The sequence below is a fragment of the Danio rerio genome, chromosome 7 (assembly GCF_049306965.1).
Source record: "Danio rerio strain Tuebingen ecotype United States chromosome 7, GRCz12tu, whole genome shotgun sequence".
In the NCBI taxonomy this organism is placed as follows: Eukaryota; Metazoa; Chordata; class Actinopteri; order Cypriniformes; family Danionidae; genus Danio; species Danio rerio.
In genome coordinates, this window is record NC_133182.1 from 26,322,399 (window position 1) to 26,349,914 (window position 27,516).

At 35.1% G+C, this 27,516-nt stretch overlaps 1 protein-coding gene, 1 long non-coding RNA gene and 2 other non-coding genes across 5 annotated transcripts; 2 read left to right on the plus strand and 2 right to left on the minus strand.

The window, feature by feature from the left end:
• Window positions 1-353: 353 nt before the first annotated feature.
• Window positions 354-427, plus strand: trnat-agu (transfer RNA threonine (anticodon AGU)). The gene has a single exon. It is a non-coding gene; the product is annotated as a tRNA-Thr (tRNA).
• A 571-nt stretch (window positions 428-998) lies between these two features.
• zgc:77439 lies at window positions 999-9,190 on the minus strand. 2 transcript variants are annotated; one of them, NM_001197289.1, is given in 8 exon segments: window positions 999-1,713; window positions 1,797-2,111; window positions 4,343-4,467; window positions 5,506-5,558; window positions 5,802-5,944; window positions 6,200-6,338; window positions 7,155-7,408; window positions 9,084-9,190. In NM_001197289.1, coding segments are annotated over 7 exon segments (1,350 nt in total). In that variant the 5' UTR covers window positions 7,370-7,408; window positions 9,084-9,190; the 3' UTR covers window positions 999-1,353.
• trnas-uga (transfer RNA serine (anticodon UGA)) lies at window positions 8,746-8,827 on the minus strand. Its single transcript has one exon. It is a non-coding gene; the product is annotated as a tRNA-Ser (tRNA).
• A 4,910-nt stretch (window positions 9,191-14,100) lies between the features above and the next one.
• Window positions 14,101-17,148, plus strand: LOC141375438 (uncharacterized). The gene is made up of 7 exons (XR_012383494.1): window positions 14,101-14,214; window positions 14,319-14,426; window positions 15,237-15,320; window positions 15,441-15,495; window positions 15,595-15,670; window positions 15,745-15,914; window positions 16,259-17,148. It is a non-coding gene; the product is annotated as an uncharacterized lncRNA (long non-coding RNA).
• The last annotated feature ends 10,368 nt before the right edge of the window (window positions 17,149-27,516 follow it).

Below are 27,516 nucleotides of genomic sequence, written 5' to 3' on the forward strand. Positions count from 1 at the left end.
GCCACCGCGTGGATGGAGCGTTATTAACAACCGAAATAAGAGAAATAATACGGTTTCTTTGACTGGGATTCCGTGAATTTGTTCTTTTATCGAATTTCTGATTAATGTATCTTATTTAAGCGGCTTCAAAGTTGATTGAGGATATATATTTAAAGCTTATAATCCACTTAAATGTGGCTTAGCTGGATCGCACATCAATATTACGGATTGCGGCGGGAAAGTTCCGACGTTTCTGGATTAAAAGTGTGATACTAGAGTTGAAATATTTGAGCCTAAAAATTTCTACAGGATTAAAAATTTATTCTGAACGGATAGGACGTTCTTGATAGCAAAATTCCGACTCGCCGACACAAGGCGCCGTGGCTTAGTTGGTTAAAGCGCCTGTCTAGTAAACAGGAGATCCTGGGTTCGAATCCCAGCGGTGCCTTTTCGTATGTCAGTGTTTTGAAATGTCAGGATATCCATTGGCTGCGATACTCTTCTAGATTATTTTGACTATGCTTAGAATAAGCAGTGCCTTTGTGGCGATTTTAAAAAATGATTTCTATTGTGACATCAGGAACTGTATGTACAAAACATTCTTAACATCTTATCACACTTATTTGACAAAATTACTGAAAAAATAACAGAGGGCAACACGGTGGCGCAGTGGTTAGTGCTGTCGTCTCACAGCAAGAAGGTTGCTGGTTCAAGCCCTGGCTAAGTCAGTTGGCGTTTCTGTGAGGAGTTTGCATGGAATGGTTTGCATGTGGGTTCCCTCCGGGTTTTCCAATTTCCAAAGACATGCACTATAGGTGAATCAATAGGCTAAATTGTAGTGTATGTGAGAGAGTATGGCAGTTTCCCAGTGATGGGTTGCAGCTGAAAGGGCATCTGCTGCGTAAAACATATGCTGGATAAGTTGGCAGTTTATTCCGCTGTGGTGACCCCTGATAAATAAAGGGACTAAGCTGAAAAAAATGAATGAAAAAAGGAAGTCAGGTTTGGAATGATGAGTGAGATTTTGGGTGAGATTTTATAAATATTATGTGAAGCACACATAACTTTGGTTTGGTTTGGTCTTGATTAGATGACAGCAAAACTTGTTATTTTAACACACTGCAAGCAAATTCATGGAAAGTTTATTATTTAAAAAGCAGCTTATGACAACCAACAAGATTAGTTATCCAGGGGGACTCTTAAAATAATGTTTTGATGAGAAGTTTTATAAAAATAGATGCAAAACATATTAGTCAAAGTATTAACAAATTTCTAAAGTCCTAGTTTGACTTGGTGTATGTCTGGTGTATAAACCAAGTCCACTGCTCTATGTTTATTAGCACCTAAATGGTCACGTTATTGTTTAATCATAGCTTATATTTGTTTATTAACAGCCAGAGGCTTCTGCAGCTGCTGGCCGTTCACATCATGCACCTTCCACTCCATGTTATCGAGGACAGTGAAGTTGTGGGTCTTGTAATTGAGCATGTCTCGGGCACGAAACACCTTGTTGGATTCGTACAAGTTGCTCCAGTAGCGGGGCAGGGGCTTGAACCCCCCGAGATGGGCGAGCTCGTCATTGTAGGCCCACTGCTCTGAATCCAGTTTAAGAATATGACGGGTGGCGATTCCACGGGCCCGACGGGCAGCAATGTCCAGCTCGATATCCTTTTCCATATCTTCACGTGATGGCAGACGGAAAGAACCATCCAACACTGACAGGACAAACTGAGACTGGGGGGAAAAGTCAGGATTTTGTTTTATTTAAAGCAACTTAAAGCAAAAGAATAAATTGTTGGTGAACTCAGTTAACTAACCTGAATGTGGAAATGTGGGAAAGGGCATATGGCTCTGCAGATGCCCACAATAAAGAGGGACGGGTAGGCTGGAGGAATTAGGAACTTATAGAGGGGCCAGACAAGGTGCTCCTGCACTTTTACACCCACTTTCTCATCTAGGAATGGGAAGGTGAAGTTGTAGCCAGTGCAAAACATGAACACTTCTGGATTGGCCTTCTTGCCATCTTTGAACTCCAGAGTGCCATCGTCCAGCACAGAGGTGACCGGAGGAGCCTGCTGGACTCCAGGAGGAAGAGGACATGTCAAAGGCTTCTGTCCATGACTCAAAATCACCTGGAGACAAATAATGATTCATCTCTATTATTAGTGTACTATAATATTGTTTTCAACCACATTTCTAGAGGACCACCAGCTCTGTTTCTGATACAGATCATCAGCTCATTAGCAGAGATTGAAAGACCTGTAATGGATGTGACTGACAAAGGAGACATCCAAAACATGCAGAGCTGGTGGTCCTCCAGGAATGTGGTTGAGAAACACTGCTATGATATATACAGTTGATGTCAGAATTATTAGCCCCCTTTGAGTTTTTTTCTTTTTTAAATATTTCCAAAATGATGTTTAACAGACTAAGGAAAATTTCACAGTATGTCTGATAATATTCTTTCTTCTGGAGAAAGTCTTATTTGTTTTATTTTGTCTAGAATAAAAGCAGTTTTGAATAAAAAAAATAAATTTTAAGGTCAAAATTATTAGCCCCTTTAATCTATATATTTTTTCAATAATCTACAAAACAAACCATCATTATACAGTGCCTAATTACCCTAATCTGCCTAGTTAACCTAACTAGTGAAGCCTTTTAAATGTCATTTTAAGCTTTAAGTATAGAAGAGTCTTGAAAAATATCTAATCAAATATTATTTACTGTCATCATGGCAATGATAAAATAAATCAGTCATTAGAAATGAGTCATTAAAATTATTTGTTTAGAAATGTGCTGAAAAGATATTCTCTCAGTTAAACAGAAATTGGGGAATAAATAATTCTGACTTCAACTGTTTACTGTATAATACTATACTACTATATTGTTTCTCAACCACGTTCCTGGAGGACCACCAGCTCTGCACATTTTCCATGTCTCCCTAACTAAACGCAGCTGATTCAGATCATCAGCACATTAGCAGAGACTGAAAGACTTGTAATGGGTCTGACAGACAAAGGAGACATCCAAAACATACAGTGCTGGTGGTCCTCCAGAAACGTGGTTGAGAAACACATATAGTATACTATAGTATTATATAATATTCGATATAAGCATATGGTAGTATATAAAATAAACATATATAAACTAAATAACATAACATGTTGATGTCCTTTGTCAGGAATTTGAGCATGAATAAATAAACATTACTGGCTAGAATACATTGCAAATCTCTCTTAAAAGGCAATTGACAAATTACTACAATATAGGGCTTTTCATGTTGCGTCTAACTCTGGATTACATTTAATAAAGGAAGGAAAACCTTTCACACTTGGTAAAGGAACATTTCACACTTGTAATTTAAAGCGTGGTTAAACCAAATTATTCCCAGGGTTAGGATTTTGTGCTGTAAACCTTCTGCATTATGGACTCTAACCTAATGTGGGAAATAATATGTTATTGAATGGTTACAAAAACCAACCAACTGTCAAAAGAGTGCCTAATAATTGCATATTTTTGCCAGTCACGAAAAACACTGTATCTAGTTTTAGGGTCTGAATTGGATTAGATTGTGTTAAATTGTGTTATCTGGAGTGAAAAAGAGAGTGTTTTATTCTTATCTTTGTAGTTTGAAAAATCTATTCAAGAAAAACTTGATAGCAGTTTGCAATCAATGATCTGATGCTCAGAGCCTTTATGGAAACATGTTGTGTTCATGTAGTCATTGCCATGATAAATCTCCATTAAAGATTTGCACTAAATTTGTAAGATATTTTCAAAATGTAAATTACTACTGTAGTGCTGTAATGTAAAAACAACTGCAAACAAATGCAAATGAAACCTCCTTTGTAATCTTTTCTCTAAGAAAAATAGCAAAAGTCATGATGACGGTTGTTGCTTGATTTTTTTCAATACTGTATCACAGCTAAAAATGTAATCAATTGTGTGTTATCCAAGGCCATGAAAGCCAATTTCTCAAAAACAAAACAAAAGAATCTTGTATATCAGGTGACCTGTAAATGTGGGGGGGAAAGTGTTTCTTTTGCAGTATGTATGTTTCTAGATTTGCATGAAAAACACAACATGAAATGCAAAAAAAAGTACAATAAATGGAAGTTCTGCAAAACTGTTGTGAGCAATATAATAGTTAATGCAAAAGCAAATAATGGCACCTGACAACTCCCAATACACAAAACCTACAGAGAGGCAACTAGTGTCAACATGTTCAGACAGTAAATTGGGTGGGAAATTGCAAAGGACATGCGCTGCATTCTAACCCTAAGTCAAAAATGTATAAATCGTTGATTATCATTATTATTATCATCATTATGAATAGATGAACAATATAATCACTTTAAAACACCTTGGCATTAACGTTGGAGAGCTCCATGGCAATATCCAATCCCGAGAGACCAGCTCCCAGCAGCACCACTGACTTTCCTGCCAAAGGTTCAGCACTACGGTAATCATGACTGTGTATCAGCGCCCCTAAATAAACAGACAATTGGACATGTACAAGTAGTTCAAATTACAAGCTGTACAAACTAGAAAACATATAAAGCACACTCCTCGAACCAAGACTGCTTAATAATTTGCAATATTTTCATATAAATTACAAGAACTTCAAACCTGATCAATTATTGAATTATGCTTACTAGACATACAGTTGAAGTCAGAATTTTTAGCCCTCCTGTTTATTTTTCCCCAAATTTCTGTTTAACGAAGAGCAGATTTTTTTCAACACATTTCTAAACATAATAGTGTTAATAATTCATCTTATTTGTAATAAATCTAAATCATTTGTAATAGCTGATTTATTTTACCTTTGCCATGATGACAGTAAATACAGCTTAAAGTGACATTTAAAGGCGTAAAGAGGTTTATTAGGTTAACTAGGCAGGTTAGGGTATTTAGGTAAGTTTTTGTACGATGATGGTTTGTTATGTAGACTGTCGAGCTTATAAATAATAGGGGCTAATAATATTGACCTTAAAATGGTGTTTAAAAAATGTAAAATTGCTTTTATTCTAGTCGGAATAAAACAAATAAGACTTTCTCCAGAAGAAAATATATTATCAGACATACTGTGAAAATTTCTTTGCTCTGTTCAACATTATTTGGGAAACTGTGAAAATTTCTTTGCTCTGTTCAACATTATTTGGGAAATATTTAAAAAAGAAAAAAAAATTCAAAGGGGGGCTAATAATTCTGACTTAACCTGTATATAAACACAATTAGCTCACTGTTAAATGTGAAGTAATATAATAATGATTAACCAAAATTGGATCTACTCCCAACCAGAGCTAAGCTTCTTTCAAAAGCATTTCTCAGTAGACCACCGATCTGATAGACTGATAACATGTTGCAACAGTAACAGAATTACAGCTTTAGGAATCTGCAAGTCTCAGCACATATCGAAGTTGTTTTGCCGCTAAGCACACAGATACTTGGTTCGCAAGACATCAGATTCTTTTGATTGACTCTGGAACAGCAAGAGCCTATTACGCAATACATGAAAGCAAAAACCTTTGAATTTCTCCAGTCCAGGTATTGCAGGGATGTAGGGGTCATAGAAATGTCTGCAATAAACACACAAAAGTCATTTGTAAAACTCAATTTGTAAAAAATGATCTCCTTTTATTATATAATAGAATCATACCCAGGACAGCTGGCACAGTATATGAGTGAAAGTGCAGTATAGTTTCATTGCATCATTAGTTACTGTTTAATCTCCTGTACCCGATGTCCTTATTGATCCAGGCATGTACATTTTAACTATAGTGCAATGTAGGAAGCTTTTCTGCGTGTTGCTGAGCACTTACCCGTTACACACCATGACAGCATCAAAGCGCTCTGTAGTGGATTTGCTGTGGTCTAAGCCATTATTTGAGGTGACGTTCCATGCCAAACCATTCCACCCATCCTTCACGGAGACTGGGTTCACTGAGGCCACTGAGGTCCCAAACTTGGTGGCAGAAAGAATTACACAAATTAATACTCTTGTATACAAGTATCCACTAACTCTCTAGTAATTTTCCACAATTCCCGTAGACCATCAGTGAATATACCATAAAGATAAGGTGTGTGATTTCTGACTGGTCATAAACAGCACAATTAATGATTATCTATCAAAACTTTGGAAAAAAAGCATGAACATGAACAACCAGGTGAGATTAAAAAGAGAGAGAGAGAAAGAAATGAGAAATGTGTTGTGTCTCACTTGTATGTAGTCCCGAAGGCGAAAATGATCACAGTACTGCTCAAGGTACTTTCGTACCTCGGTGTGATGGACGAAAGAAGAGAGGTGTTTTGCAAAAGGAAAGTCAGGGAAAGACATCACCTCTTTGGGAATATTGGTTCTGTAAAGCGAGAAAAACAAATGACATTATAAAACTACAGTACCACTTACTAGAAAATATATTGCAGTTTTAGCCGTTTCAACAAGTTGCAATTATTTTTACTATTACTATTAACACTATTATTATTATCATTATTAAACACTTCACCTTTAGTACAGAATGGAAAGAAATGTAGCAAAAACAATATATATGTGTGTGTATGTATACAGTTGGGATCAGAATTATTAGCCCCCCTGTTTATTTTTTGCCTCTATTTCTGTTTAACGGAGAGATTTTTTCAACAAATTTCTAAACATAATAGTTTTATTAACTCATTTCTAATAACTTATTTATTTTTTATCATTATTATTTAATTTATTTTATCTTCGCCATGATGACAGTAAATAATATTTGACTATATATTTTTTAAGACACTTCTATACAGTTTAAAGTGACATTTAAAGGTTTAACTGGGTTAATGAGGTTAACTAGGCAGATTAGGGTAATTAGGCAAGTTATTGTATAATAATGGTTTGTTCTGGAGACAATCGGAAAAAAAAAATCTTAAAGGGGCTAATAATATTGCCGTTTAAATGTTTTTTTGTTTTTTTTTTAAACACTGCTTTTATTCTAGCCAAAATAAAAACAAATAAGACTTTCTCCAGATGAAATAATATTATCAGACATACTGTGAAAAGTTCCTTGCTCTGTTAAACATCATTTAGGAAATATTTAAAAATTTATATCATGCAGTGTGTGTGTTACTGTGCAATAAAACTAACTATTTCACTTACAACCACCATATAAAGAGATAAATGCTGGCCCTGAACATTTCACCTGAGGTCTCTGTACATGCTGCTGTGAATCGGTGAGCCATCTTCATAGTGTCCCACTTTTTCCTCATAGACCCAGGTTCCTCCGATGTTCTTGGTGAGCTCGTAGACCACCGGCGCCGCGAAGGTGTCCGGGCGGGAGAGCAGGTGACGGGCAGCGCAGAGTCCCGCAGCACCGGCGCCGATAACAGCCACACGCAGCTTCCTTACGCCGGGCATTGTACAGCACACTACGGGTATGAAACGGAAAGTTGACACCTGTCAAAACAGACGAAAAACACTTTGGTTAAACCAGTCTGGGTGGAGGCAGATCACAGTGATTTTAAATCCCGCATACTGTAGGATATGAAGCTGGTCTCTACAGCTGTCCTCGGACGACCACCAGCACCGGGATCCGTCAGTCTCTCAAAGCGGACGAGACTCAATACTCCGCTAATTTTATCGAGTGCGCGCTGGAATCTGTCCAGCTCACCGGCAGCTCAATCATGTTAACCCTTTGTGCTTTGATGGCACTTCTTTTTCATAGCAAAAAATAATAATAATAATAAATAAATTAATACTAATTTAAAACTTTTTTTTTTTTTGTACCTATTTAGAGAGAAATGTTGCATGTGAAGAATTTCTGGAAGACCCTAGGCTACATAGGAAGTCAGTTTTACATAGGAAGTCAGGTGATCTCTCGACATGAGACAAGCTTTCTTTTTTATCAAAAATATCTCAAAAGTCTAAAACTTGTGCTTGGGTTGCCACGTCCACGGCAATTTGGTTGCTTTTAAACTGTTGCCATATTTTCTTGAGATTCTCCCCCTTCTGGAATGATAACACTGCGCTAAATCATGAGTTTAGTGAAGGAGGTGAACTGCCTTTTACACATAAATTAAGCTGTTTGACTACTAGCATAAATCAGGGTACTGACTGTCACCGGTTATAGTCAATAGGTGTCAGTGTTTCACATGCTTTTACGCGTGCATATGGATCTGCATACAGTATTGTAATTTATTATGAATAATAAGGCAATATTCAAGGGAACTTTACTTTTTTTCAGTGAATGCCCACACCTAAGGCCAAACTGCTTCTGGATGTAGAACTACTTTAGCTGTGCATTTATCTGAACATAGCTTAAAATATTCATCAGCCAATTTACAAATACATCTGATCAACTTATGAGTGCCAAATGAATAATAATTATATCTACATGATAAAATATTAGAAAATAAAGCAACATGGGTTGTAACGGACAAGAGGCGAGGCCCGTCGTCAGTTATTATCCAGAAATCAGTCAGAAGTTGTTAAAGAGTTTTTACTTTGATATTTTGCTCAATTTGTCAAATAACTTCAATTCAGCATACACTGATACAAAAGTTTAAGATGTTCTAGTGGATTTTTAGATACTTGGATGAACAGTTATATTTTCCTTTAGTTTTGTTTTTGTGCAAACTTGGCAAGCCTTTAGTACTTCAACTCACAAACTAGCTTGCATGCAATTACCACCTTACTTTCCAATCTTTTTTTGTGGGAATGAGCACTTTTGTGAATGCTAGCATTCTTGTGGAGCTAATGGCTGCAATTTTTACTTCCTCAAAATAATAAATTATCGCTGCGAGCAGGGTTCGAACCTGCGCGGGGAGACCCCATTGGATTTCAAGTCCAACGCCTTAACCACTCGGCCATCGCAGCACCGGTTCATAAACAGGGAACTTCCTGTTTTGTTGTTGTTAAACTACACAAGGCGTACTAGCTGTTTACAAAACAGAACACAACATAATGGAACCGCGAACGGTCCGGTGTAAAATAGATGTAACATCAGTCAGCCTTTGCTAACCCAAATGCACACCGAATTCTGTGATAATGTTAAAATGATTTTGAAATAAACTATTTCCAAATCATTAAACAAGGTATTTTGTATTCAGAGACAATCGAGAATTAATCGTACCGTAAAATGAGGGTGAAAGAGGCAGCTTCTGTGGACCTCCAGAAAACAGACACTGGCCTACACTTTTAGCCGTTTTATCGAGCGCGTCACGTGACACCTTTGGTTGCCAAATGCCCTCCCCGAGTATAATTTTGGACTCAAAATTACGCACTGGGCAATTTTTAAATCAATAAGCCAGTTTGTTTCTATACTATTTTAAAATGAATAAATTATTTGCTACCCCTCAGTAAATGAACGGTTTCTTGTAAATAATTAAGATATCTGAAAGTAACAAGTTACGAGCTCGCGTCATGGAAACTTCGTGAATGCAGGGGTTTCGCACTGACCCCAGAGACATCTACCTTATTACAGCCCTTCTTATTGTTGTACTGGGAACTAGAAGACTCTTTTTGTTTTTTTTCCATATCATCACCATTTAAGTCTATAGCAAAACCTACAGATTTCTTCTTTATCGGCTCCTATAAGCTAAACTCAAATTTGATTCCCTTGTGTCTTTTTGTAACTTAAATCATAGAAGTTGTGCATATTTTGAGATCTGAATGTAACAAATTAACTTTAGCTGCAGATATACAGATACAGACGGACAAAGCCTAACTGTCAATTGTCATATACAACAATGCTTGTGCGAACACACATACACTCCATTAGGTACACCTGTTCAACTGTCAAATATATATATATATATATATATATATATATATATATATATATATATATATATATATATATATATATATATATATATATATATATATATATATATATGTATATATATAATATTTAACTGCTATTAAAATATATTATTAATTAAACCTCTCTTCATAAAATTTATTAAGGTAGCTAAATTTAATAGTTAGACCTGTAGAGAGGGGTTTGGGTGGTTTGAAAGAGTCGAAGTATTAATATGTTTGAATTTTTCTTATTAATCAAATGGCCAAATTCTGACTGAGGAATGTTGAATGTACTGGCCAGCGTATTGTCTGTAGGCTTCGGTCCTTCATTTAAAACAAGTTTTAACCTATTTCTAAAAAAAAAAATACAAAAATTTGTAATGACATATGATAATACATTTGTATCTTAAAAATAAGTATCTTTTGACATTTTTTATTCTAAATTTTCATTATTTATAAAATTGTAATATATAACTTACAGTTTAAATTCCCATGGGTCTGATAGTGTAATGTAAAATAATGTTTACTAACTGACAAAGAAAGAGTTTAATAAATACTTCTGTTTATTTTAGCCATAGTGCAGATGATCTCATATATCTGTATTATTAAAGGATGGAGCACAGGCTGTAGTTTTTCCGTTCCACCACATCCCAAAGGTGCTCTATTGGATTGAGCTCTGGTGACTGTGGAGGCCATTTGAGTACAGTGAACTCATTGTCATGTTCAAGAAACCAGCCTGAGATGATGCATGCTTTATGACATGGTGCGTTATCCTGCTGGAAGTCGCCATGTTTTGATCCATCAGCCGACAAATCTGCAGCAACTGTGTAATGCTATTATGTCAATATGGAACAAAATCTGAGGAATATTTTTAGTACCTTGTCGAATCGATGCCACGAAGGATTAAGGCAGTTCTAAAGGCAAAAGGGGGTGTAACCCAGTACTAGTCAGGTGTACCTAATAAAGTGGCTAGCGAGTGTATATATAAAACACATATAAAAAATTACTTTTGATTTACAATGGCAAGCTATATCTAAAAAGTTCCGTGCATGCATGTTTCAGTCATCGTCCAGTAGGCGGAGGTATTTCACAGACATAAGGATCCATAATGCCTGGATCAACAGACATGCCCATTTTGATGTCAGCATCATGAAAAATTTAGAAAGAGAAATTATACAGAAAGCATTCATTCATTCATTCCTTCATTTTCTTTTGGGCTTAGTCCTTTTATTAATCAGGAGTCCAGCTGCAACCTACCCTCACACTCTCATTCACACACATACACAATGGACAATTTAGTTTATTCAATTCACCTATACCGCATGTCTTTGGACTTGTGGGGGTAATTGGAGCACCCAGAGGAAACCCACACCAACATGGGGAGAACATGCAAACACCACACAGAAATGCCAACTGACCCAGCCGAGGCTCGAACTAGCGACCTTCTTGCTGTGAGGCGACATTGCTACTCTACACAGAAAGCACATTTAGTGCAATTAAATGTTCTAATTTAATGTTTTAAATAACTAAGTAAGTAAAATTATTATTACATCATTTACAGTAATATTTTTTTCAACATATTTTCAATCAGAAACGAACAAACTGGTATCCCATAACTTAAAGTCTTTGATATTATATAAGCCAAGTTTAGATTTCTAATTGTTTTCTAAAGTAGTTTATGCAGATGTAATGCCGAATACAAATATAAAAGTCAATATATAGCTAGGAAAATAAAAGAAACTGCTTTAAGAAAGACAAACAAAACAGATACTAGTAGATACTAGTGTTTTGAACTATTCTAGTAAAGTGTATTATACTGTGAAATTCTTCTCCACACTGTAGTCATACCATCGTGAACTACTTAACTGTAATAAATACTGTAGTAAACTTTAGCTTTTACTACAATAAACTGTGGTGTACTGTAGTATAATATACCATATAGTCATAGAAAACTACAATATATGCATTTTCCTTCGGCTGAGTCCCTTTATTCATTTGGGGTCACCAGAGCAAAATGAACCACCAACTTATCCAGCATAAGTTTTACACAGTGGATGCCCTTCCAGCCAAAACTAATTACTGGGAAACATCCATACACACTCATTCACACACATACACTATGGCCAATTTAGCTTACCCAATTCACCTGTAGTGCATGTCTATGAACTTGTGGGGGAAACCGGAACACCTGGAGGAAACCCATGCGAACACGATGAGAATATGCAAACTCCATACAGAAATGCCAACTGACCCAGCCGGGACTTGAACCAGTGACCTTCTTGCTGTGAGATGACAGTGTTAACCACTGAGCCACCATGTCGCCCTATATAAAATATATATCATTTAAAAACACATATAATTCAATAAGACTTCCATATAAACAGTTTTTGCTATAGTTGTTCGCTGTAAACAGAAAGGTAACACAATAGCGACAAACATATCATAATGTGATTTAACATTGGGAACAAAACAAAGCCCTATACTTGCACTACAGTCTACATATATAACCAGCCACATATACAGTATAATTGATCAATCTAGACCTAAAATAAATAAAATATGCCTGTTATGTGATGCTATTCCGCAGTAGCTATAACAGACTAATAAAGAATAGGGTGAGTCAGAAAGTGACCCCGATGGACTGTAATGACAGTGGTCAAAAGTAATATGCCAATTCAATTTGTGACTAAACTGGTCAATAAATGTGTCCTTACAGCAGGTCTGAGCGAGTGTGAACCGCACCCAGAGTCACACACACACACACACACACACACACACACACACACACACACACACACACACACACACACACACACACACACACACACACACACACACACACACACACACACACACACACACACACACACACATACACAGATCAGCCAAGTGGACCTTTTTGTACAAAGATCAATGAACTCTATCCACATTTCACAAGTGCATTGTTTAGTTCTGTTGCTGGCAACCATATACGGCATAATAACCAAACGCAATGCCAATTAAACCTTTACAGCATTTTATACACGCTACAGCCGTAAAATTGGAAAATCAGATCAGCTTCTGTTAATGAAGGTTCTTTAACAATACCATAGAAGTAAAATTGAAATGCTGATTTAAAACCACAAAAGAGAAATTCAGGTTTCCAGTCAGTGTGTGTCATTAAAAGCTGCTCATGTCCACTTTGACTTGAGATTCTGCAATTTACTTATTTCCTTTTTTTTGGAAACAACAAGACACATTATCACATTGAAGTGTGTCTGCAACAACATTCAGTTAAACACAATCAAATACAAGTAAACTCATTAAAAGTGTTTGAAACTAAAGATTGCTCTTTCTCAAACCTAGAAAGTTTACAGCAGATTTTTTTAGCGTCATGGCCCGGTTTTTCAAAAGTAATCCACTAGGATTTTGGATAACGGATTGGATCAAATCTTTAAAATGGGTTTTCACAATCCAGACCAAACCTTTAAGTTGGGGGTTTCAGACCTTTTTTGTAGGATTTGGATCACTTTGATCTAATAAATGGTTCAGCGTGGATTTCATGCTCAAAATGTGCTGAATACTTAAACAAATGTATCAAATAATACTATAGTTGGATCATGCAGTACCTTACAAGATATCCTATTAATTAATAAGGTTTTAATTGTATTTGTTTATCCATCAGGCTACAATGATTAGGTAGGCTTAAACGTATTAATCCTTCCGGTATAGGCCTACACTCTCAGAAAAAAAGGTACAATGAGGGTACAATTTTGTTCCTAGAGGGAACAAAATATAAAATTGTACCTTTAAAGGTCCCATATTGGTCCTTAGGGTACAATTTTGTACCCAAATGGGCTATAAAGGTACAAATGTCCAGATTTAGGTTTGAAAGGTACATTTTTGTACCTTTTATAGCACATTTGGATACAAAATTGTACCGTAAAGCACCAATTTGGCACCTTTAAAGGTACAATTATATATTTTGTTTGCCTATAGGAACAAAATTGTACCCTCAGCTCATGATAAGATCAAGACACTATATAACACTAATTTAAATGTATTAATACTAAACATTAATACTAAAATACATAATTTAAAAATATAATAAATAAATAAATTGATTGAATTAAATATTTTAATAATAAAAAAAAATTTCATGTATTTAAATAACATTTTTTTTCTCAAAAATGTTAATAATTTAATTTATAATTGAATGTAATTTTAATAATTAAAAACGTAAATACTGGTCTTTGCTTACTGTTTAAGACCCTATAGTTTATGGGATGTAGAATAAGAACCATGCAGAGTGACAACATCTTCATACAGGTGGTGATGTTGCTGTCTCTTTAAGAATTTGGCTTGTTGAGACGTTATAGTAGTGTTTGTTACTGAGGCGGTCCGTCGAGTATGCTGGCTGTTTACACAGAACTTCGCACGCTTTTCAAAGAAAAGTCTATTTTGGAGTCCACACTTTTCAGGTAAGAATGTATTAAAGATATATTTTCATTCTCATTTTTACATGTGAAGCCGTGTTCTGTTGATTTTGTCTGACTCTCGGGTCTCGGCTTTCCCCCGCTTTAAGTGCTCCGGGCTGGCCTGCAGGATGGAGTTTGCTAATATGTCTGCAGCTTATTAAAGAAGTTAATACAATGTGATATCGAAGTCACCGAGGGACATAACGTTATAGACGGTGAGTACTATATGCTGTTTGTTTTCTCGGTGTAAAAGTTCCCTTTATCGCCTACGTTACGTATTCGCGCCTTATATCTTACGTTACGTTGCTGCTTTATTTATAAGTCTTGCCACGGCGGAATATAATCGCAACCCAAATAGCAAAATACACTCGGGCCAGCAGAAGCGAGCCGACGCTGCCGTATCCGTGCACCGGAATCAAGCCGTGACCCGTGAGTAATGTGCGGTGTGGCCCGGAGCTCGCGCGACTAAAGTTTTCATATACCTTGATATAAAACCTTTTGTTATTATTAATACTGGAAATTTGTAATTATCGATAATGTTTTATAATTTGAGGCCATTTTTCTAGCCACGGTTGACCGCTGAAATGTAATTTTAGACGGTTATATAAGTTACACCGCCATTTTGTGAAAAATCACAATTTTGTCACTGACAAAGCGACTGATTATGTAAACGTGGCTAACGTTAGTTACAAACGTGGCGTGTGTATGCTTGTACATATCTTCGTTTCAGTGTCTAAGTTACATTAATGTTGAGGAGTGTCCACAAACTCTCATGTCCAGAATTGGTGCTTTACTATCGTTTAACGTTATACTTATGTTAATGTAGAATTATTAACATACCATGTTGTATAAATCGACGTTTTAAGTTATACTTTGTTCTTTAATGTAATAATTTGTCTCATCTGTTCTGAAACTGGTACCTTGAGCTATTTTACCTATTTTATTAATATCTCAAAATAAATAAATAGTTATTGCTTTATCTTATTGCTTTCCAGAAGTTTTTGAAGTTTCCAATTGTCTTTCAGGACAAGATTGAACAACAGAATGCAGCCTAACAGCATCAGACCAATGAAGGCATGTTATATGAAAGCATGGCTAAGTTACAAGATGTAAGTATGTCTCATTATCTATACCATGGTTTTAATGGCTTACATACTATTTTAAATTTGTAGGTTTTTACTTACAAACAACAATAAGTGTACACCCACATGTTTAAAATTATTTTCTAGGTTTTCATCGAAAGATGAGAGATCAACTGAAGAATGCTATGGACCTGACTCTAAGGTACTCTTTCTAAACTTTCTCCACTTGATTAATATTATTTAATTCTAGCTTTGGATGGATTCATTCATATTTGTTTGTATGCCACATCTTATGTTCCAGGAATTGACTTTACAGCAGCACTTCTCATTTTGCCAGCCTTGTTAAGCGAGACACTTCAACATTTCGTTGTGCTCCGGTGCGTATGTTGTTTTCTGTTTAGTATATGCTGTGATAAATGCATTTTAAAATGCTTGATATTCTTTATATTAGGATGACGCAGTGGGTAGTGCTGTCACCTTACAGCAAGAAGGTCGCTGGTTCGGCTGGGTCAGTTGGCATTTGTGTGAGGAGTTTGCATATTCTTCCAGTGTTCGTGAGGGTTTCCTCCAAGTGCTCCGGTTTCCCCACAAGTATAAAGACATGCGCTATAGCTGAATTTGGTAAGCTTATTTGTCTGTAGTGTATAAATGTGTGTGTGAATAAGTGTGTCTGGATGTTTCGTAATACTGGGTTGCAGCTGGAAGGGCATCTGCAGCATAAAACATATGCTGGATAAGTTGGTGGTTCATTCCACTGTGGCGACCCCAGATTAATAAAGGGACTAAGCCGAAAAGAAATTGAATGAATGAATGAAATTTATATTAGTCTTTTAATCTGTGATACTTTTTTTTTTTTTTTTTTAATCAGTGAATATTAATTATTTTACTTTCTATGCATGTTGATTTTCTCTTCATCAGTTATAGAGTGAGGGATATTAATGTAATTATTGCTTTGTCATTTACAGTGAACCATCTTCACCACATCCAACAGTTCAAGTACAGGAGGAGGCCACTGACTGGACAACTGTGTTAACAAGACGAGTCACGGCAGTCTTCAGAGTTGATGGGATTGCGATTGGCCGGGCTAATGATGTGGACGAATATACATTTTTGACATATCCATCTTATTAGAAGAACACCTTGATGTTTCTGCAGTGGAATGTTTTGAATGAACGGTGGACGGTGACAAGCCTCGATCTACTCCAGTTACCAGAGTGATCAACCTTGTTTTTTGTTTCTCGACATGCTCTTGGGATAATCACAATCATCAAGTTAATCCAGCACACTGCTCTCATTCAAGCATAAAGCAAATTTTTAAATAACTTGTGCTCCTAATGACTATCAAAGAACATTTTCCAGATATGAGTGCTTTACATGTCATGTTTACCAAAAGCATAAACACATATTGTGTTACAACAAATTACAACTCCACTTGAGGATGATGAGGAGTAATCTACTGGTGTTGAGGAAGAGGCTACTGATGTATTTGGTTTTCTTCACTGTTGAAGCAATTTATAGAGAAACATTGCCTTCATTCTGAAATTCAGAGAAAATATTGATGACAAATTATTTATTATGACAGAGTATTCTGACTAAAGACAAATACTTTGGACTTTATAAAGTGCAGATGATGTAGCCTGTGTAATGTGTTTATAAATCTTAAACAGTATTCTTGTAGTCTTTGTATTAAGGGTAGATTATTTAGTTTTTATTTGTTATCTAAATTGTTCTTTTTACTGTTTTACATGTCTGCTTTATACTTACTGTGTAATTTTATTTCTTAACACATTCAGTTGTGAGTTGTAATGAAATATTTCTACATTAATAAATAAAAATGGACATCTGTGAACCAAAATATTTTATTTATTTATTTGTGCATGCAGTCACCAAAAGATCAAAATGCCTGGGTCAGTACCCTGAAAATACTATATAATATAAAAAGGTACATTTTTGTACCTTCAGTGTCTAGGGTACAAAATTGTCCCTTAAAGGGTACAAATGTAGAAGGTACAATTTTGTACCTTTAAATAGAGGTACAAATTTGTACCCTTAAGGGTACCACCCCAGTGACGGGCCATTTGTACCCTAAAAGGTACAATTTTGTACCTTTTTTTCTGAGAGTGTACAGCAAAGTAGAAAGAGTTTGGCCTCATAAAATAATCACAAAAACAGCTGTCACAATTGACCAAAAACAATACATTTTATTCTATCACTAACTGATATATATGCATATATATTCATCACAATAGAAAATATTTTTGTTTTTAGAATATTTATTATTGATGCATGAAATAATTGCAGAATAACCAAAAAAGGCAACGAATGGCAATCACCGATTTTTGAAATCACTTTTAACAATTGCAAAAAGAGACTGAAAGGCCAGAAGCACAGCTTTGTCTAGCAGAAGAACAACTGACTCTGACCAAACTGCAGCAAACCAAGGCCACACTTGAGATCTGCCTCCGAAAGGCTACCCTCAAACAAGCTGGTCTGTCTACATCAGATGAAGAAGTCTGGAATTATTATGGAGGTTTTGACATTAAGTCTTTTTTTAATCTTTTTGTAAAAAATTAAGTCTTTTGGAAACTTGTTATAAATATCCTCAATGTACAGTGTTTGTGGGTCTCAGATGAGCAGACTGCTGGAAGAGGATGGGGTGGGGTCTTTCTTGTTTTTACTTTTTTTTTTTAAATATGTGTGTTTTCAATTTAAATAAAAACAAAGTTTTATTGAATGCACACTGGCTATCTGCTGGTTGCTCTTTACATATCTAGAGTTCTACATTGTGATTTCCTATTCTGTTTGAGCACTGGTTATCCAGATTTAGTGATCCTGAAAAGTTCATATCCAGATCAGATTGATCCAATCCGATGTTGCTTTGAAAAACTGGCTCAAAAAGTAAGCTGGAATACATGATCACGGATCGCAAAAAAAGGATTACTAAAACCGGATCAATTTTATCTGGATTAAACCTTTTTAAAAAATTGGGCCCTGGATACTATTCCAGATTTTATACCCATTAACCTTTCTGATTTCATTTACTTTAATTCACTTTTCATTTAAGGTAATTTAGATTTATTAAATGTTATCTTGTTTTTAATTATTTTAGTAGTTAGTTAAACTGAATAGAAATGGCAAAGATTTCCTTGTAAACTAACACATTTTTTATCAATATTTTTCATTAACATTTATTTTCTTACAAGTAACACAAATAATTTCGTTTTAGATACAGTAAGTATAATGACATTATTAAAGGTCTGTATAAATTATTTTAAAGTTGTTATCGGTTATAATCCAGACCTGTAGTTAGCCCCACTTTTGTTTTTTTCAAAGCCAAATCATCCTGGAATCATCTATTAATGTACGATATGACACTGTAGAGATCAAAATAAGACAAAATATTTTGTCAGATCAGAAATCACAGATCTAGAGCTCCCACTACAGCAAAAATCCGTAAATCCATCAAACTATCACAAGGGATAAGAGGATTAGAGATCTCTGACATCAAGAAAAACATCTTGAATAAAGAGCCGTCTATTTCCAACAGTTGTCAAGTTATTTAACACACAATTCTCAAAGCAACGGCGCTATATAATTCATGTTTGTTTAACAACCAGTCACATTAGAAGTCTCTTAATTTATCATTCTTTGCCTCTCATGACCTGCTGTGCTATCTATAATATGTCTATTTATATTTTTAATATAAAATACACTCACTCAATCATTATCCTTTGGCTTAGTCACTTATTTATCAGGGGTCGCCTTTAACCATCAGATAACTCATGGCAAATGCTTTATGTAGAACATACAATATGTATAAAATACTCTATACCAACGGTGCTTCATTACAGTTACATTTTAAATGCCTGGTAATCAAATTACTCTAACATCTGAAAAGTGTTTGAGATGACATTGCTTAAAAATTAAATGACATTTACTTCATTTCAACATTAATTAAAACTGTCTGTTGCAATTAGTGTAAACTGGTGGTTCTTCATCTATGACATCTGCAGACCAGTTAGTTAAGAGAGAGAAAATGGAGGGACAGAGAGAAAGATGATTTTACATAGTCAGAAATAAAGATACAAAAGCTGTCACGGGGCAGTATACCTTTTCAAAAGGTTTTTACAGATTTACACTGGTATCTCAAAGGAAAATTTTTGTACATGTAGTGTATACTTTTGTACCTTTAGGGTATTATGAGGTATAAGGTATAAATATCTAACTTCAAGGTACAAAGTTAGACCTGATAGGTATAAAAGTGTACAGTGACAGCTTTTGTAATTTTATTTCTGAGAGTTTACTTTTACATCTGAAAAATAATGTAATAGCACAGTGCAATGCAGGCTATGTGTGTACCTGCAAAAAAACATATATTTACACCCCCCTTGCAGAATATGAATTCATTCATATTTCTTTTGCCAAGTCCCTCCATTCATCAGGGGTCGACACAGCGGAATGCACCGCCAACTTATCCAGCATATGTTTTACACAGCGGATGTCCTTCCAGCTGCAACCCAGTACTGGGAAACACCCATACAACCCTTGCATAATATGTCGAATGGTAATAATTTCATCCAAATAAGATTAAAAAGATGAATAAGCTATTGTACATAACAGATGTCTTCCACTGAATTCATAAAAGCACACACCCTTGAATCGTAACTATATGCTATTACCTGGATATAACCCACAACTGCGAAAGTTGTTTGAAGTTCACAAATCTTAGTTGTTCTTCAGTTTTCTAACATTTTCTGAATATTATAACAATGGCTAAATCATTTTTTATTCGCAGTAAGAACAACTGAGGGACCCAAACACACATATTACAAATGTAGAAAACATTTACCATTCCCTGAGATGGAAACACAACGCATTTAAAACAGGGGCTGTAAACTTTAGAACATGATGATGTGTCTATTTTTTCAATTTTTTAAATATCTTTTTTTATTAAGAACTCAATAAGTACAAGCAACTGTTCATATATTTTATATAACATCATGTTTCCTTCTTGAGCATCATTACAGATTTTTTTTTACTTGACTACATCATTGCTTATAAGACATCATGAAAAATGAATGTCTAAAAACCAAAAGAAAAAAAATCCTGTTAGATGACATTTTTCTTTAAAGCTATTATATTATTTATTTTTAGATTATTATATTACTTAACATTACAGAGTGTTCAATGTTTATAACTTTAACTGGTTTGTTTAAACTGGACCTGGCAGCTGAAGTTCACCAATGAGAAGCGTCACTAAACAGTACAACTTGATAAACATGCATTATATATCTAAAACTCTGAAATACTGTATATTCTCTCTGCACACATAGATGGTTTCTTCTAGAATACACAGTCCAATGTAATTTTGACAGCATATTGATTGTTTATGTTGCTAAGAGTGGTTGCCAAGAGCATTGTGCAGTGAAACACAGATATGCTCCGTCATAGCCCTGCGTTATCTTTTATGAAACACAGCTATTGACCAATCAACATCAAGGACCGGAAACTAAAGGTTTTATAATCTATATTACCAGTAATTTGAAAACTTCTGTTGTAAAGAATGTTTTGTGGACAGGAAAGATTCTATAATTGCTTCATGGAATAATCAAGGTTGAAAAGGAACTTCTATATTTTAATGCATTCTATTGTACATGCACTTTCATATGTCTAAAGTCTTTTATTGTTGGCATGTCTGTGTAGATAAAAATCTGTCCAACATCAGCATTAAGAAGCAATTTGGTCATATTTGAATGTTATTATCAGCATATATCATTGTATCTTCACTGTCTTCAAAATGTAATAATCACATTTAGATGTTTAATAATTAATATCTAATTTCAGATAATATATAACAGTCATCTTTGTTAAAAGGAAAACCAAAGTAAGAATTCAAACATGGAGCAAAATTAATCCTTACTGCCATCAGTGCCATGTCTTCTATATGTTTGCTATATTAAGAGAACAATATAATGCTTTAAATAGAAAATGCTGAATTTTATGCAGACTTCTGACCAAAGATATTCAGGTGTGTCTTACGACTGCTGAGAAAACTCAACAAACATACCTGCTTATATAAATCTGAATTTATAAGACTCTTTTCAGCAAATATACAATCCACCATTTCACTGTAATTCTGAACAAACATAAAAAAGCTCAGAATTAAAAACAGGTCCCAGTACCGTTCTGGTGTAATCACATGATTTTAAAAGCTATGCATATTGTAGGAATTATTAAACTGAAGTAAAGCTGTAAAGATTTACTCATTTAAATTTTAGAAAATCAAGCATATCCTTTAGAAAACGATGTCATCTGAATATACTGGAATTTACTGCTTGATGTTTAAATACAATTCAGACATGAAACTCTTCTGTTCAGCTGTTGAGCACTAAGAATTTAGCCTCCCTCCTACTTTAGCACAACCTGTCTACATCAGTGTAAGGCCCTTTCACACTGAACGTGATGCAATAACCTGAGACAAATCTTTGATCTTCAAGCTCAACATAAATAAATTCTTGTTTACATGTGAGGGGGCACACGTGCACACATAGGGCTCAACCTGTGCAGTGCACATGCCCTTTTTAGTCTTGGATAGAAAGTGCCCTTCCAAAATGATCAAAAGTGCCCCCGCGACGCGGCACACTCTCGGTCCCGCTCTTCAGTAGGCGCGTGACAACACCGGTCTGAGTACGCGCGCGACTACACAGCTTATCAGAACGCGCGCGACAACACCGCTCTTCCCACCCCCCCCCCCCCCCCCCCGCTCTTCAAAAAATTTATCCTGCACATGCCCTTCAGACGGTCTCTGCACGGTCCTGGCACTGACCAGAATAATGAATAGAAAATTTTAACTCTCACCCTCTAAATAATATACAACAGTACATAAGAAAAAGTTCAAGTAACCAAACTGTCATGCTTTTGACTCTAATAAATTAATTTACTATTTTTTCTTGCAATGTCTTGCCACATAAAAGTTGTTGCCATTATTGTTGTTGTTCGTGCTTTTGTTGTCACTGTGGCTTATGTAAATGTACACTCTTCCCTCATGTACACTTGCACACCTATCTTCAAGGTGATCATTTTATTGCACTGATTGACTATTAGCTGTAAACAGACCATGCCGTACAAAACATAGAAAAAAACAGTAATCATAAGCATAAAGAAACAAAGTTGCAAACAAAACAATGCTACCAAAAACCCAGCCTATAATTTTATTACAGCTCAATAAAAAACGTTGTTGAAGCCCAAAGTCACATATTATATCTGAACCTGGCAACTCCGTAAACAACTAAAACATATGGGGATATATACACAGGTTAACAAGCTAGTGAGTAACTAAGATGGTGGAAACCCAGGAAACAAGCAAGCAAAGGAGTTTAAATTTAAACTTATTTCCTTTCTATAGCAATTGTCTATGTCACCCGTTTGAGTGCCCACCCAACATGCTAGAGGGCAGTCTACACATCACATCTGCCTCTGAACTTAACTACATATCCCATCATGAACTGCACTCACACACTAGTTGCAGATATGCCCTTTATTTAGGGTGCTTTCACACCTAGACTTTTGTTTCGGAACCTGTCTCGTTTGCCAAGTTGGCAGGGTTTGTTTGACATATGTAAATGGGTCCGTGACAAATCAATTGATTCGAGATCGCCTGAATGAGGTGGTCTCGGCTCGTTTGAAATGAACTCGGGAGCGGATTAATTGTAGCAAGACTCTGCAAAATAGACTGTGACAATCTGATCAATGTTAGGAGAGTTTACTCGCACGGACTTTTGATCCATTTAGAAACTTTTCCGTGTGAAAGCGAACCACACCAAGAAGAAAGAGCAACACTGTAACAATTTTAATCTCTGTTTCAGAACAAATGAATCGATTCACAGGTGTGAAAACACTCTAAGGCACTTAGCAGAAGCTCATCATTACTGATTACTGAGACTCTATATACACCACACACACACTGATCCAGTGCTGTCCATAGTGAGCATTACCAAGCATTTTTCTGTGTTGTCTTGCCATGTTTTCTGACCCATTGTTTGTTTACAGTATGGTGAAATGAAGCTTTCTGAACCAGGGAACTTTTCAACTCAATTGTATCGGAAAAAAGTTTGTTACTCGAAGCTATCCAAACCAGAGCTCAATAAGGACCCCTGCTGGTTAAAGTGTGACATTTTGACAAAAATGTCAAATGCTCACAAGCGACCAACTCAATCATGCATTAATACAACAACAGTAATGTAAACAAATGACTCAATTACTGTATTTTTTTACATAATAGGAATGTTATACACCATGATTGTAGTAAACTTCAAGGTATTCAAAAATAAAGAGAGGCTATGGAAGAAGGTTTTTGTACTGCACTCGCTAGCTGGCCTTCATTACATACTGTACTACAATATACTGTGGCATTCTTTCAAAATAATACGCTAATAAGCTTTAGTATGGTTCAAAAGCTTTTTACTATAAATTACTATTGTATTTTAGTTGAATTACTGGTGCGTGGGACCGGTGCAGTGCTTTGAAACAGTAGAAATGTATGTAATCGACAAATAATCTCTTGCTATTCACTTTACCAACCCACGAGAGTGTTGAAACTTTTTAATCAAAATTTGAAGCAATCACATGAGTATAGGCGAAAATGAGCTTCAGATGTCACTGATCTTGCGATTATGGCAAAACGAATCAAGCTTCAGTACACTGCTTCACTGAAAGATGTATCTTTTTTGAATACATGCTTTGAAGCCTGGGTCCCCAACGTTACATCACTAGTTTACGGTTTATGTTGTTTTGCTGCTTGCCTCGACCTCTTGACCTGTGACTTCGACTACTCTTTTGGATTACCCTTGCTACAGTTTACCCCTGTATTAAACATGCCAGCCTGATTGTTCTCAAAATAAATCTGCATTTGGCTCCTCAACCTGTTGCTACCCAAATCATTACAAGTACCACATTTTTGGTGTGTTCTTTTTTACCATTACAGTAAGTGCTGTTTAAATTGCTGTACAAGAAATTTTCATCATTGCCCTACATTGCGCACTAATGTTTATATATGGAAATAAATATTTATGGGAGAAAATTAAACCATTACACCTCAATTAGTTATTTAATACTTTTTTTAAATATAAAATCATTTTATACATACAATTTTGATTTCATTAAAATGTTGCAACCTCGTTTTTTTGATGTCAGTTATTGCCAAAACACGCATTAGCAATAGGCTGAAATTTTCCACGTGGGAGGTAGTTTTGCTATGACAATATACGCATTGATTTATTTTTAAATACCAGAAAGCACATGGACATACTCATAAAAAGAAATAAAAGGAGGATTTCCTTGAGAAAGCAGATTAAAGTGTAGGTTGTGTCTGTGTTTATACAGTATGAGTCGGAATATGAAGACGTATTGTGCGCAAAGGTCATGATTAAATCATGTGTTGATCAATAGCAACAGTGAAAAGGCTTTGGTGCAGTCATGACTCAGAAGACGACAATCTACCACAATATACCATGGGACAAAGGTTTAAAGTCGCTTATCGCTGTAGTTTCCTAGGATCAAGCAACTTATGTTATAGGCAATAAAAATAAAATGTTCTTTACAGCACATATAAGCACATGTAGGGATCGAATGTATCGATATAAAGTAACAGGTAAAGATGTCTATCTGCATTGCCAAAGAATTTGAGGGATGATTTCAAAATGCGAATGATCTACAGTAACATTATACACCTAAATTCTTCATATTGCAAGCCTTTTGGGTCAAACTTTATTTTAAGGTACAATTATTGATATTATCAAATCATTTACTAAGACTTTTAGCTCAATAAACTACTAATTCGCTGCTTATTAATAGTTAGTAAAGCAGTAGCTGTGTTTAGGTACTGGGTAAGATTAGGGATATAGAATAAGATCATACTTTATAAGTACTAATAAACAGCCTACATTTTAATAGTAAGCAGGGAGTGAGCCAGTAGTTAATAGTAAGAATTGCTGTTATTAAATATTACCCATATTTCTAGGCATGTAGTATATTGATTAATGTTAGTTTTTACATACACAGGCCATCAGGAACTTAAAATTGACATTAAATGTTAGCAATGCTTAGTAAGGCTGCAATAATTTGTTATAAAAACACAAATCCGATTGTTCAGCAGCCATTACACAATAATTATCAATTTTCAACCTATAATAGCTTAAAGCTATAGTTCACCCAAAAATGAAAATGACCTCATCTTGCTCAGGTGGTTTTTAAAACTTTATGAATTTCTTTCTTCTGTTGAACATAAAAGAAGATATTTTGAAGAATGTTGGTTGCTGACAGGTAGGAAAGTAGGAGAAAAATTACTATGGAAGTCAATGGGTGCCAGCTACAACTATTTTTCAAAATATCTTCTATAAGAAGATATATATAGTATTATTATTGGTTTTTTTTGGTCCTTCATGCATCATTGACTTCTATAGTGAGAAATAAAAATACTCAATCTAGAAGTGAACTAATGAATATTTAAATTAAAATATAAAAATGTTACATTTTACATTTTTTTTAACTCTCCCGGTTGCCAGATAAATTGAGGTTCACACATTCAAGGATGGTCTAGTAACTTTATTGACTATATTACAAACAAAAAATCATATTTTTAGGATAATGAATTCATAAAAAAATGACGACTTTAAGACAAAAATCTTAAAAGAAGTTTAAAATAAAAATGTCATGACAAAATAAAATTCAGTACAGTATTATATGAACAGTAAATATTATTATATAGTTCATATTCATAATATATATAATATTAGTAAAATATAAGAAAGAAGATTAAAGAGAAGCGTGAGTAAATGATGACAGAATTATGTTTTCCGAGTGAACTATCTCTTTAAAAAATGCTGAAAAAACTGTTTCAAGAAGAATGTTGCACAATATCAGTCAAATCACACTCATGTCTGCATAAATGAAGGTATATTTAACGTAAAAAATGTTTTTTTTTCCAAATGTCTTTCCTTGTATGACTGTAAATCCATTAATTTCCAAGACATTTGGGTTAAAATGATGCATCACTAAGCAAACAGATGCAAAAGTTTCACTTGCAAAATATTTCACATTATGAAACTTGGGAAGAACAAACATCCTTAAGCCAAACTAAATCCCCTTATTAATTCCAGTTTCTTCAAGCACACATTTCTATTTGTAAGTGTTGAAAAAGACGAACTATACTTTTGAGCTGAAGGTTCCAGTATGTACTGTATGCGGGCGATTCACTAAACTTTACAATAAAGTCATTAAGACACATTATGTAATGCGGATCAGTATGCACAGTCAGATTTGTTAAACATTATACAAATCATTATGATGTTTGTTCATGGCGTACTAATCACAACAGTTCTTTAGTATCTGATATCTGGGTAAGCCATTTCAACAAATGGATTGCGATAATGAAGTATGTGAAGAAAAGGGTGATCTTTTATGGTGAATTTAGCTTAATTTTTCTCTTTCTTCACACTTTAGTGGCTCACATTGATGGGCTGGACCTGATTCGGATCATCGTTCTCAGGGCGCCTCTTTTTACAGGCATCATAAACATATACAGACGTTATCAGAGAACAGGGTGGAATCTCGGCGACATAAGTGTGATTCCCACAGATTAACATTAATTTAGCACCAGGAGTAATACTCAAGATAAGAGTCATTATCTCAGTTGACAATTTAGCTTTTGTTAGTTGATAACTTGCCTAAATAAATCTGAATAACTGAAACTGAATGGATCTGTTTCTAACTTTTATTAAAAAACATACCAGCGTAACATTTCCGTTACTTATTTTTGAGATACTAACACATTACTTACTTCTCAGCGATGACTGCTTACTTCTCAGCGATGATACTAATACTTAGTCTTTAGCTGCTAGCTCAAATACTTTAGTACTTATCAATAACTACTTACAGTGGGGAAAAGAAGAACTCAATACGTTGTGTTTTTTTTCTGGGAAAATTATTTCTAAAGGAGCTGTTGACATGGAATTAAACCAGATTGTGGTCAAATTAAACCAGATTGTGTTTCTCTGTAGGAAGGAACATAGTTGTGGAGATATGACTTTTCTAGTATGTTTGGTAGAAAAGGCAGGTTTAAAATGGAATTTTAATGGAATTGAAATGAATTTACTAACTCTTAGGGATCAAGCTGTGTTTTTTAAATAAGAGGCTTAATGACAGCTAGTTTAAAAGTTTTAGGAAC